We start from the raw sequence: 11584 nt of genomic DNA on the forward strand, positions 1-11584 counted from the left end.
AAGTCGTCTTGTCGTTTAAAATGTATGTCAAGTTTTGTGATGTTTTAGTATCATTATCAGTGTTGGGGAAAGTTACTTTAAAAAAGTAATGCATTACAATATTGCGTTACTCCCTTAAAAAGTAACTAAATTGCGTTACTTAGTTACTTTTTAGAAAAGTAATGCGTTACGTTACTTTTGCTTATAACAAAAAAGTTGTATTTTTGGGCAAATGTAAAGACCCTTTCACACCAAAAGTGAAATAATAAGCCTCAGGCTGAAGGGAATGCAGATTCACGTGTGTACAGTAGAGGTAGAGTACAGTAGTGTACAGTAGATATAGTGTACAGTAGTGTACCGTAGACATAGAGTACAGTAGTGTACAGTAGAGGTAGAGTACAGTAGAGGTATAGTACAGTAGAGAGAGAGAGTACAGTAGTGTACAGTAGAGGTAGAGATAGAGTACAGTAGTAGAGGTAGAGTACAGTAGAGGTAGAGTACAGTAGAGGTAGAGTACAGTAGTGTGCAGTAGAGGTAGAGTACAGTAGTAGAGGTAGAGTACAGTAGAGAGTACAGTAGAGATAGTGTACAGTAGAGAGAGTACAGTAGAGGTAGAGTACAGTAGTGTGCAGTAGAGTACAGTAGTAGAAGTAGAGTACAGTAGAGAATACAGTAGTGTACAGTAGAGATATAGTGTAGTAGTGTACAGTAGAGAGAGTACAGCAGAGATAGAGTACAGTAGTGTACAGTAGAGTGAGAATACAGTGGTGTACATTAGAGAGAGAATACAGTAGTGTACAGTAGAGAGAGAATACAGTAGTGTACAGTAGAGTACAGCAGTGTACAGTAGAGATAGGGTACAGTAGTGTACAGTAGAGAGAGTACAGTAGAGATATAGTGCAGTAGTGTACAGACACAGTAGAGTGAGAATACAGTAGAGAGAGAATACACAAGTGTACAGTAGAGAGAGAATACAGTAGTGTACAGTAGAGAGTACAGTAGTGTACAGTAGAGTACAGTAGAGAGAGAATACAGTAGTGTACAGTAGAGAGAGAGTGTACAGTAGAGGAACAGCTCAAACAAACCTTTCAGCTGCTGTTATTCTGAATAACACAAGAATAGGATGAAGGAGAAAAAAGTTTAACACTTTACCAATAAAAACAAAGAAATCTATAGTAATTTTTGCTTATGGTTTAACTGAATCAGCGAAGGTCAGAAGCAAGTACATTGGTCAATAAAGTGAGATTAAATGCATAAAAATGAATGTTTTATTTAACATATTTAGTTATTGGAGGTTTGCATAGTATTCTGATCCTGCATTTCACTGATTTTATTCATTTTGAGGAATATTGAATCTTTTTTGTGTGCAAGTGAGATGAGTAAATGCACACTCACATTTAGTCTATAACTACAATAACCATCACGTTTATACACACACACACACACATACCTCTGGACAAGAGAGCTGTCAGTCAAAAAATGGGAAAACAAAGTAACTTGCATTACTTGTTTGAAAAAGTAACTCAAGTTACTTGTAATGAGTTACCCTCAACTCTGATCATTACTATACTATTTTAGGATTTATTTAGTAGAGGTAATCCATGTTTTTGTAAGCTGATAATAGATTTTTTTTTTTTTTTATTCATAGTTGTAAAAAAACTTTGAGGTTTAGACTTTTCATGCCCTCCATTTTTTGTTTATTGAATTAAATATTTACAATTTTGTGATGTCAAAGAACCAAAAGGTTAAAACTATAACAGTGGCCTTAAAAGCGATATGCACCATGGGAAATGCATAGACCAAATAAACAGCATGTTCATCACCAGACTTCAACAACATAAAACCCCCATAATGACTGAATCACTTCTACTAAAGTGTCTGCGATCTTCTAAAACTCGTCATCGGACTGCTCCCCATCCCAGCTACACGTCTCTCGCACGCTGATCTCTGGAAACTCCACTTCCAGATCGTACACGAAGTCCGGATCCTCTTTGCGTCTGCGGTTGCGCTCGAACAGCTCGTCCATCTGGGCCTTCCTGCGGTTGAGCTCTTCATCGCTCAGTTTGTTCAGGTCCTCGTCATTGAGGTCGGGCCCCTGTAGGGCAGCGAGACTCTGGTCCAGGCTGAGGCCCCGCAGATGATCCCGGAGGATGAGGTGAAGTCTCTCAAGCTGGACCAAAGACACGGACTCCAGATAGACGCTGTGACGGACATGATGCTTCATCCTTTCTGCTGCTCGACTGCAGTCTGGAAAGATGGAAGCAACACTTTATGAAAGTACATTAAAGGGATAGTTCACCCAAAAATGAAAATTAGCCCATGACTTACCCACCCCCAAGTCATCCTAGGTGTATATGACATATTTCTTTCAGACGAATACAATCAGAGTTATATTAAAAAATGTCCTGGCTTTTCCAAGCTTTATAATGGCAGTGAATGGCCGTTTCTGTTCAAGTCCATAAAGTGCATCTATCCATCATAAAATTGCTCCACAGGCTCCGGGGGGTTAAAGGAGAACTCCGGTCAATTTTAACATTGAGCTCATTTTTTTTGTAAAATTTGGAGTGCTGTCAATACAGAGAACAACGACAAAAATCGGTGTTGCCTACACCGTGTTATCCTCTTTTTAAAATTTGCACCCTGTTGACTTCAATGGGGCAAGTTTTAAACCTGCTTTTAGCCTCTTAACATCCTTGATGTGTCATTACAAGTGCACAGGTCATGTGAGTGATTCCTTTAGAGTGAACACGGGTGAATCTGACTGCAGTAGATGTGAAAGATATGAATAAAAGTGAAGTTAATTCAGCCAGCGCTCATACCTGTATTTACATCCTGTTTTTGGTCGAAGTCCATAGTAGTCGATTGTCGAGTTCTCCACTGTTGCTTAGCTACCTATGATCATGTGCGTGAACTCGACAATCGACTACTGTGGACTTCAACCGAAAACAGGAAGTAAATACAGGTATGTGCGCTGGCTAAAGTAGTTCTCCTTTAATAAAGGCTTTCTGATGCAAAGAGATGCGTTTGTGTAAGAAAAATATCCATATTTAACACGTTACAAAGTAAAATAACTAGCTTCTGGCCAAACGAACATATGGATTCCACTTCAGTCTAAAGCGCAACTTATGCGAGTAATGCGACGCACTGCTGATATTTACGCTACTCCATGACGCACTACGCTACTTCTGACGTCACAAGTTGCGTAAGTTGCGCATTAGGCGTAAGTAGAGACTTGTGTTTGGCCGGAAGCTAGTTATTTTACTTTGTAACATGGTAAATAGGAATATTTTTCTTACACAAACTCATGGCTTCGCTTCAGAAGGCCTTTATTAACCCCTGGAGCCGTGTGGAGCACTTTTATGATGGATGGATGCACTTTTATGATGGATGGATGCACTTTTATGATGGATGGATGCACTTTTATGATGGACAGATGCACTTTTATGATGGATAGATGCACTTTTATGATGGATAGATGCACTTTTATGATGATAGATGCACTTTTATGATGGATAGATGCACTTTTATGATGGACAGATGCACTTTTATGATGGACAGATGCACTTTTATGATGGATAGATGCACTTTTATGATGGACAGATGCACTTTTATGATGGATGGATGCACTTTTATGATGGATGGATGCACTTTTATGATGGATGGATGCACTTTTATGATGGACAGATGCACTTTTATGATGGATAGATGCACTTTTATGATGGATAGATGCACTTTTATGATGATAGATGCACTTTTATGATGGATGGATGCACTTTTATGATGGATGGATACACTTTTATGATGGATGGATGCACTTTTATGATGGATGGATGCACTTTTATGATGGATGGATGCACATTTATGATGGATGGATGCACTTTTATGATGGACAGATGCACTTTTATGATGGATGGATGCACTTTTATGATGGACAGATGCACTTTTATGATGGATAGATGCACTTTTATGATGGACAGATGCACTTTTATGATGGATGGATGCACTTTTATGATGGATGGATGCACTTTTATGATGGATGGATGCACTTTTATGATGGACAGATGCACTTTTATGATGGATAGATGCACTTTTATGATGGATAGATGCACTTTTATGATGATAGATGCACTTTTATGATGGATGGATGCACTTTTATGATGGATGGATACACTTTTATGATGGATGGATGCACTTTTATGATGGATGGATGCACTTTTATGATGGATGGATGCACTTTTATGATGGACGGATGCACTTTTATGATGGATAGATGCACTTTTATGATGGATAGATGCACTTTTATGATGGACAGATGCACTTTTATGATGGATGGATGCACTTTTATGATGGATGGATACACTTTTATAATGGATAGATACACTTTTATGATGGACAGATGCACTTTTATGATGGACAGATGCACTTTTATGATGGATAGATGCACTTTTATGATGGATAGATGCACTTTTATGATGATGGATACACTTTTATGATGGACAGATGCACTTTTATGATGGATAGATGCACTTTTATGATGATGGATACACTTTTATGATGGATGGATACACTTTTATAATGGATAGATGCACTTTTATGATGGATAGATGCTCTTTTATGATGGACAGATGCACTTTTATGATGGATAGATGCACTTTTATGATGATGGAAACACTTTTATGATGGATGGATACACTTTTATGATGGATAGATTCACTTTTATGATGGATGGATGCACTTTTATGATGGACAGATGCACTTTTATGATGGATGGATGCACTTTTATGATGGATAGATGCACTTTTATGATGGATGGATGCACTTTTATGATGATGGATACACTTTTATGATGGATAGATGCACTTTTATGATGGACAGATGCACGTTTATGATGGATGGATACACTTTTATGATGGATGGATGCACTTTTATGATGGACGGATGCACTATTATGATGGACAGATGCACTTTTATGATGGACAGATGCACTTTTATGGACTTCAAAACAGAAACAGCCATTCACTGCCACTTTAAAACTTGGAAGAGCCAGGACTTTTTTTTTTAAATAACTCAGATTGTGTTCGTCTGAAAGAAGAATGTCATATACACCTAGGATGACTTGAGTTTGAGTAAATCATGGGCTAATTTTCATTTTTGGTGAACTATCCCTTTAAGTCAGTATTTCATATGCATGCAAGTATAATGGTTTGTTCATTACAATCTCAAAACCTGCTTTGATAGTCTCTCTGACACAGATAAAATGGTTTGCCTAGATCTGTCTTCTTTCTTCTTCTTTTTAGAGAAATGTATGTGTGCGAATCTCACAAAACCCCTGAATAAAATGTCTTGGTCACATTTCAAACTTAATTTCTTTGGGGCGTTCCTCAAGGTTATAGTTGAGGGCCACTTTTGTTCTTGTTTTTAGAGAAATGTATGTGGGCGAATCTCACAAAACCCCTCAATAAAATGTCTAGGTCACACTTCGAACTTAATTTCTTTGGGGCGTCCCTCAGGGTTATAGATGAGGGCCACTTTCGTTATTGTTCTGAGAGAGATGTATTTGGGTGAACCTCACAAAACTTGTCAAGAACAAGTTTATGTCATATTTCAAACAGACTTACCTGAATACTGAGAGAAGTTCCTCACAGGTATGATTCTTTTTCGCATCTTGCTGGTGTTCTTGTTCTCATATACGAGGATGATTGAAGGTGGAACAAATTTCACTCCACATTGCTTTGCTACTATGGACATTTTCACTCACGCTTGCATGTCCAGCTGCAGAATCAAAAGAGAAATATTGTCCACAAAGAGTCAACCAATAGTTATAGTTCTCCATAAATAGTTATTATATAATAATAAAATATCACTGCACGTAGTTAAAAAAAATATTAGAAAATCTTCTAACTGTATATGCACACAAATCCATCTTATAGATAGTAGAATAGATAGTACATATTATGTTAATATTTATTTGAAAGATGTTTTAAAATGATTAATATTTTATTTACTATTAAATCAATAAATTAAATAAATTGTTGCAGCTATATTAAAGTTATTGCTGTGCTAAATAAATCATTTATTTTCTCATTAATATTACAGTGTGTGTGTTAGTAAAACAAATATGATTACAGTTAGTTTTATCCATCTATCTATCTAGCCTATCTGTCTATAATATTTCTAATCCATTTATCTATCTACCTAATATTAGTATTAGTAACCATAGTAACAGTGAGATGTGTTGCACAAAGACTATCGGAATATTTATCGCTTAATTCACGCTGATTCTATCGAGACGGGTTTTTTTCTTAAAGGCACAGGCTCACATTTAATACGCAATACATTAGCTTGTAAATAAGGCAAAACCATACTCTTGTTGTGGTTATTTGATTGAGGTTTCCATGCTTCCTCGTCGCCCCTGTATCCTTTTCTTCTGACGAGGGAGTCTCTCGCACGAGACGCTCATTAGCGCCACCTGTCGGACGGATGTTATTAAACCCGGAAGCAAATGGAGCTACTAATCGGGATTAAAGCATGAGCGCTGATCGAACATGCATAATTTTTTATTTATTATCAGCTGTGTTGTATTTTATCCACAATGGAAACTCGCAAGAAGGTATTTTTAATGCAAAACATGCTGGTAAATAAGGATCAATAAGGAAAAAAAAACACCAATATAACACTGACATAAACCTAAACTAAACTTCTGCATTCCCATTCAGCAGATCATTGTTTTCCATCTGAATTCCTCGAGTCATTGTCGATGTCTATGAAGATTACCAAAGCAGGATTCCACAGGTCTCCTCTTACTTTTGAGATTTTTTATTTATTTATTCGTTCATGTTAATGATTTTGTCATTGACAATGTTGTTTTGTTTTATAGGGATCTCCTATACAGTGTTGAATGGGGGAAAGTAGATCATGATGTAAAAGCTTTACTGGTCCAGAAGATGCCGAGTGGAGTTTACATGGATGAATATCAGCTGGAAACCCTAAAACACGACACGGGTTTGGAGGTGAGCGCTTTCCATAGTGTTAAAATTATACATAAATGTACATTTTCAGGTCAGAAGCCACTTTTTTATGTCTTTACTTGCTGAAGTACAACATTACTTTGGGACTATCTCTAACTCGTTTAACAAGAAGGCTTTAAAATCATCAGAATCTTTTCTGATTGGATACTGTATGTTACGTCTTGTTCCTATTTTTGTTTTGTTTTCCTTTTTTTTACATGGTGTCTGTTTCCTTCTTTGTTTATACAAAGAATAAAACATGTTCTCAAGAATAAAATTCTCAAAATAAATGTTCTCAATAAAAAAATAAAAAAAATAATAGTGTTGATATTTTGCATGTGAATGTGTTATTGGCTATACACTTTAAGTGAGATCAAGCTGAACATGTTTTGTAGGTTCTTCTGGACTCGAAGGTTGATCTGGAAGCTCCTGAATATTTGTCTTCTGGTTTCACCGCACTGGTTTTTCTCTCTGGAAAACACGAGGCAACGGTTCCCGTTCACGGCCGATATCACAGACCCTCAAACTCCAGCCAGAAGTGGGTGACCGTAGAGATCGAGCCGCCCAGGCTCCTCCTCAGATCAGATCAGTGTAAGTCAGCTGGAGAAATGCAGATAAACACACTGAGATAATGAACTCGACCTCATGTGTTCTCCCATTACAGGTGTTTTACCTCATCATGAAGCGACTGAAGCTCCATGTACCGTCAGAAACCACAGCATCTGCTCCTGGCTGGAGATCCGGCGTCTGGAGGTACAACAGTCAAATAACATAGTATAGAATGTAGTAGAATATCAAGTAATATCTGAATACCATGTAATATGTACTCAATAATGTTGGCTTAAAAATAACCCAACGAGTAACCCAACTATGGGGTGGTATAGCACCTTCCCAACTTGTGGGTTATTTTAACACAATGCATTGGGTTAAAAGTAACCCAACAGTTGGGTTAACTAAATTTTTGATTGTTTATTTGTATAAAACAATAAATATGTCTCAACAAATATATTTTTAAACCACAATCTAATTATTGGGGAGTCTAGAATTTATTGTAATAGTATAGAATGTAGTATAATATCATATTATCATCTAAATACAGTGCTATGCATAAGTTTAGACACCCATGCTAAAGTTGACTAAAAAGAGGAATAAAAAATCATCTTTTGGAAATTGAACTTAATGCCTTAATTTAAAAAATTAGGAAAAATCCAACCTTTAAGGACACCAATTTTCTTTGTGAATGAATAATGTATCGTAAATAAATAAATGTTCTTCCTTAAAATACATGGTGCATAAGTGAGTACACCCCTATGTTAAATTCCCATAGAGGCAGGCAGATTTTTATTTTTAAAGGCCAGTTACTTCATGGATCCAGGATATTATGCATCCTGATAAAGTTCCCTTGGCCTTTGGAATTAAAATAGCCCCACATCATCACATAGCCTTCACCATAAAATAAAAATCTGCCTGCCTCTATTGGAATTTAACATAGGGGTGTCCAAACGTATGCACCCTGTATTTTAAGGAAGAACATTTATTTATTTACGATACATTATTCATTCACAAAGAAAATTGGTGTCCTTAAAGGTTGGATTTTTCCTAATTTTTTAAATTAAAGCATTAAGTTCAATTTCCAAAAGATGATTTTTTATTCCTCTTTTTAGTCAACTTTAGCATGGGTGTCTAAACTTATGCATAGCACTGTACCATGTAATATTTATGATAATAATAATAATAATAAACATTAAATATAATAATAATGATTATAATAGTAATAGTAAATCATGTTTTATTATAATGTAATAATAACAATAATAGTAAATTGTATAATATAAATTGTGTTATATATATATATATATATATATATATATATATATATATATCATGTATTTATACTAATAAATAAGTTAGTAATAATAATTATAATATTAAATTATATTTTAATATCATGTAATACTTATAATATTATAAAATATATAATGTAATTTTAATAAAAGTAGTAAATGATAAATAAAATGTTAACTTTATGTAATATATAATTATAAGAAAAGTAATAGTAAATATTTAATGTGATATTTATAAGGTTATATTCATAATATAATCATATTCTAATATCGGAATATTTATAGTAATATTTAATGTAATAATAACAATATTATTAAATCATATTTGCAGATAATGTATTTATAATATAATATATTTATAATTACAATAGTAAATATTATAAAATATGTAATGTAATTATTCTAATAATAGTATATAATAATAGTATATAAGTAATATTTTAATATATCATATTTATAATATTATTTAATTATAATATTAATAGTAAATATATAATAGTAATACTATAATAATTATAATATTATATATCAATATTAAATATAATGTAATTTTTATAATATTATATAATATAATTATAATAATAGTAAGTCAACAATAAATACAATTTTAATATAATATAATAGTGCTAATATAATGTAATATAATTAAAATAGTAAATATTACATATAATGAGATATTTATAACAATATTATATATATATAACATAAGAATAATAATATGAAATAATTTTAACATAATTGTAATATTTATAACATAATGTAACTATAGTAATAGCAAAAAGTAATATTTTAATATAAGTAATATTTATAATATGAAATTTGTAATGTAAAAATAATAATATCAAATCATATTTTAATATAGTGTAATATTTATAATATTATAAAACAATGTAATGACAATAATAGTAAATAATACATTATATTTCATGTCATATGATATTATGATATTTTTATTATAATGTAATATTTATAATGATATATAACTAATAATATTTAACTGTAGTGTGATATTTATAGTAATATTGCTGTTCCACATGTATTATATTGAGGTGTCTCTCCATCAGGACACTGGGCCGGTGAGTCTGGAGATCCCAGTGGGAGATTCCTCCATGACCCTCTGTGTGTGTGTCGGGACGGTCCTGACCGCGGCGCTCAGCTGTGTGTTCCTGCTCCGCTCCATCTGGAGACACGGCACCTTTTAACCTTTAACCCCTGCAGACGAGACTCACGGCGTCATGTGACCCGCTGATGATGTCTGTATACTGAGATACAAGCCTTTCTGTTCTCTCTGTTTCCTGTTGATGTACTGGCCGATATCTTAGGGGAATGTTCATGTCATCATAGTGGATTATTGTTACTGCAAAACGTGTTGTTGCATTTGTGAATAAAACTGATTATTACTTTTATTACAAAATTTTGTCTGTTGTCTGTTATTACATCAATACTTTGTGAATAAATCTATAATTATTAGCATATATATGTATAATATATATTAGTATATTGGTATATTAGTATTTTATATATATATATTAGGGCTGTCAAACGATTAATCACGATTAATCGCATCCAAAATAAAAGTTTGTGTTTACATAATATATGTGTGTGTATGGAGTATAATTATTTTCTATATATAAATACCAAGCGGCAACATTCTGATCTGAAAAATGAAGCCTACCCGGAAGTGCGAAAAACTGCAATACATCGAAAATCCGCTAGGGGAAGGTCCCAAAAGGGAGCAAATGTCCATAGCCCCCATGTTAAAATGTCCGTTTTCACAGCATAAATTCATGTCTTTACAGGTTGGTCCCATGGACTTTTATTGTATTTTTCGATAGGTTCCGAGTGCCTGACAACGGTGAGGGTAGTGAATTTTTTTCTAACTCGTTAGTTTAGATCGTATTTAGATATAAAATGTATGACAATAAGGGCGTGGTTAACTTTGATTGACAGCTTGATTGACAGCTGACAAGGCAGCGCCACGGAGAATGACAACATAAGAAGCGCCATTTTTTAATACAGTTGACATATAATACTACTGTTTCTGTATCATGAAATGTAGTTTTAAGAGTTTTTCAGGCGAGAATGTAGTTGTTTAAAGCTCAAATCTGTGGTTTATTTAAAGATTTATGAAAATTTTATCCAGTTGATCCAGCGATGACCGGGTGCTCGGCGCGATGTACCCCGCCTGGAGCAGTCTTTCATCGGCTTGACGTTCTGAGGTTTGCCGCCAATGCCGCGGACTCTGGCGTCTCTGTAGTGGTTAAACATGAGATATAATTCATCTTGTGTATATCTAATGGGCGATTTTTGGTCTCGTGAATCTATATTTTTTTCCCTGGGCAATCGTTTTGGCTGAGGGGAAGTTTCATAACTTTATAAGCTATTTAACTTTACCGATGTATAGACTCGCGCTGACTTTGTATGTTTGATTGAATTGTTTGCTTTATTTGTATAGCTTCTTATACCTTTTACTTATACTTTTATAATGGCTAACATTGATAAAACTGAAATTTAACAAAAAGAGACTGTGTTGAGTTTTTGTCATTTTAAATTTTAATACAACGAAGATGATATGTAATGTTGTTTACTGCAAAATCTGTTGTTTAGTACAAATGCACATATTGCCTGGACCATAAAATGTTTAATATTTTTATATTATATTTAAAATGAAAAGAGGCAGGTTTGTGTTATATTTTGTTTTGTTTTTCATAAATAGGCAAACGTTATGTGCAGTTGAATATAATCAATATGCGT

General features: G+C 34.0%; 2 protein-coding genes across 6 annotated transcripts; one reads left to right on the forward strand and one right to left on the reverse strand.

Moving 5' to 3' along the window:
* Position 1: 1 nt before the first annotated feature.
* On the reverse strand, positions 2-7397 carry cep19 (centrosomal protein 19). 3 transcript variants are annotated; one of them, XM_079891329.1, is made up of 3 exons: positions 6345-6422; positions 5598-5751; positions 2-2226 (listed from the first exon to the last, which is right to left on the reverse strand). In XM_079891329.1, exons 2-3 carry the CDS (start codon positions 5725-5727, stop codon positions 1868-1870), a joined length of 489 nt encoding a protein of 162 aa, XP_079747455.1. In that variant the 5' UTR covers positions 5728-5751; positions 6345-6422; the 3' UTR covers positions 2-1867. The 3 variants fall into 3 exon arrangements, with proteins under 3 accessions (XP_079747455.1, XP_079747456.1, XP_079747457.1); XM_079891330.1 differs by lacking the exon at positions 6345-6422 and adding an exon at positions 7347-7397 and having other exon boundaries at positions 1751-2226; XM_079891331.1 differs by having other exon boundaries at positions 1751-2226; positions 5598-5738; positions 6340-6382.
* On the forward strand, positions 6446-10240 carry pigx (phosphatidylinositol glycan anchor biosynthesis, class X). 3 transcript variants are annotated; one of them, XM_079891325.1, is made up of 6 exons: positions 6446-6613; positions 6699-6771; positions 6857-6989; positions 7382-7577; positions 7651-7739; positions 9895-10240. In XM_079891325.1, exons 1-6 carry the CDS (start codon positions 6508-6510, stop codon positions 10030-10032), a joined length of 735 nt encoding a protein of 244 aa, XP_079747451.1. In that variant the 5' UTR covers positions 6446-6507; the 3' UTR covers positions 10033-10240. The 3 variants fall into 3 exon arrangements, with proteins under 3 accessions (XP_079747451.1, XP_079747453.1, XP_079747452.1); XM_079891327.1 differs by having other exon boundaries at positions 6446-6589; XM_079891326.1 differs by having other exon boundaries at positions 6447-6589; positions 6696-6771.
* The last annotated feature ends 1344 nt before the right edge of the window (positions 10241-11584 follow it).

Source organism: Squalius cephalus, assembly GCF_949319135.1.
Source record: "Squalius cephalus genome assembly, chromosome: 13".
In the NCBI taxonomy this organism is placed as follows: Eukaryota; Metazoa; Chordata; class Actinopteri; order Cypriniformes; family Leuciscidae; genus Squalius; species Squalius cephalus.

Excerpts from the sequence above, each read along its gene's own strand:
- cep19 (XM_079891329.1), bottom strand. The coding sequence starts at position 5,727 with ATGTCCATAGTAGCAAAGCAATGTGGAGTGAAATTTGTTCCACCTTCA. Across the intron at positions 2,227-5,597 it reads GAACTTCTCTCAGTATTCAG|ACTGCAGTCGAGCAGCAGAA; the intron begins GTAAGTCTGTTT and ends CCATCTTTCCAG.
- pigx (XM_079891325.1), top strand. The coding sequence starts at position 6,508 with ATGAGCGCTGATCGAACATGCATAATTTTTTATTTATTATCAGCTGTG. Across the intron at positions 6,614-6,698 it reads TTTTAATGCAAAACATGCTG|ATCATTGTTTTCCATCTGAA; the intron begins GTAAATAAGGAT and ends CCCATTCAGCAG. Across the intron at positions 6,772-6,856 it reads ACCAAAGCAGGATTCCACAG|GGATCTCCTATACAGTGTTG; the intron begins GTCTCCTCTTAC and ends TTTGTTTTATAG.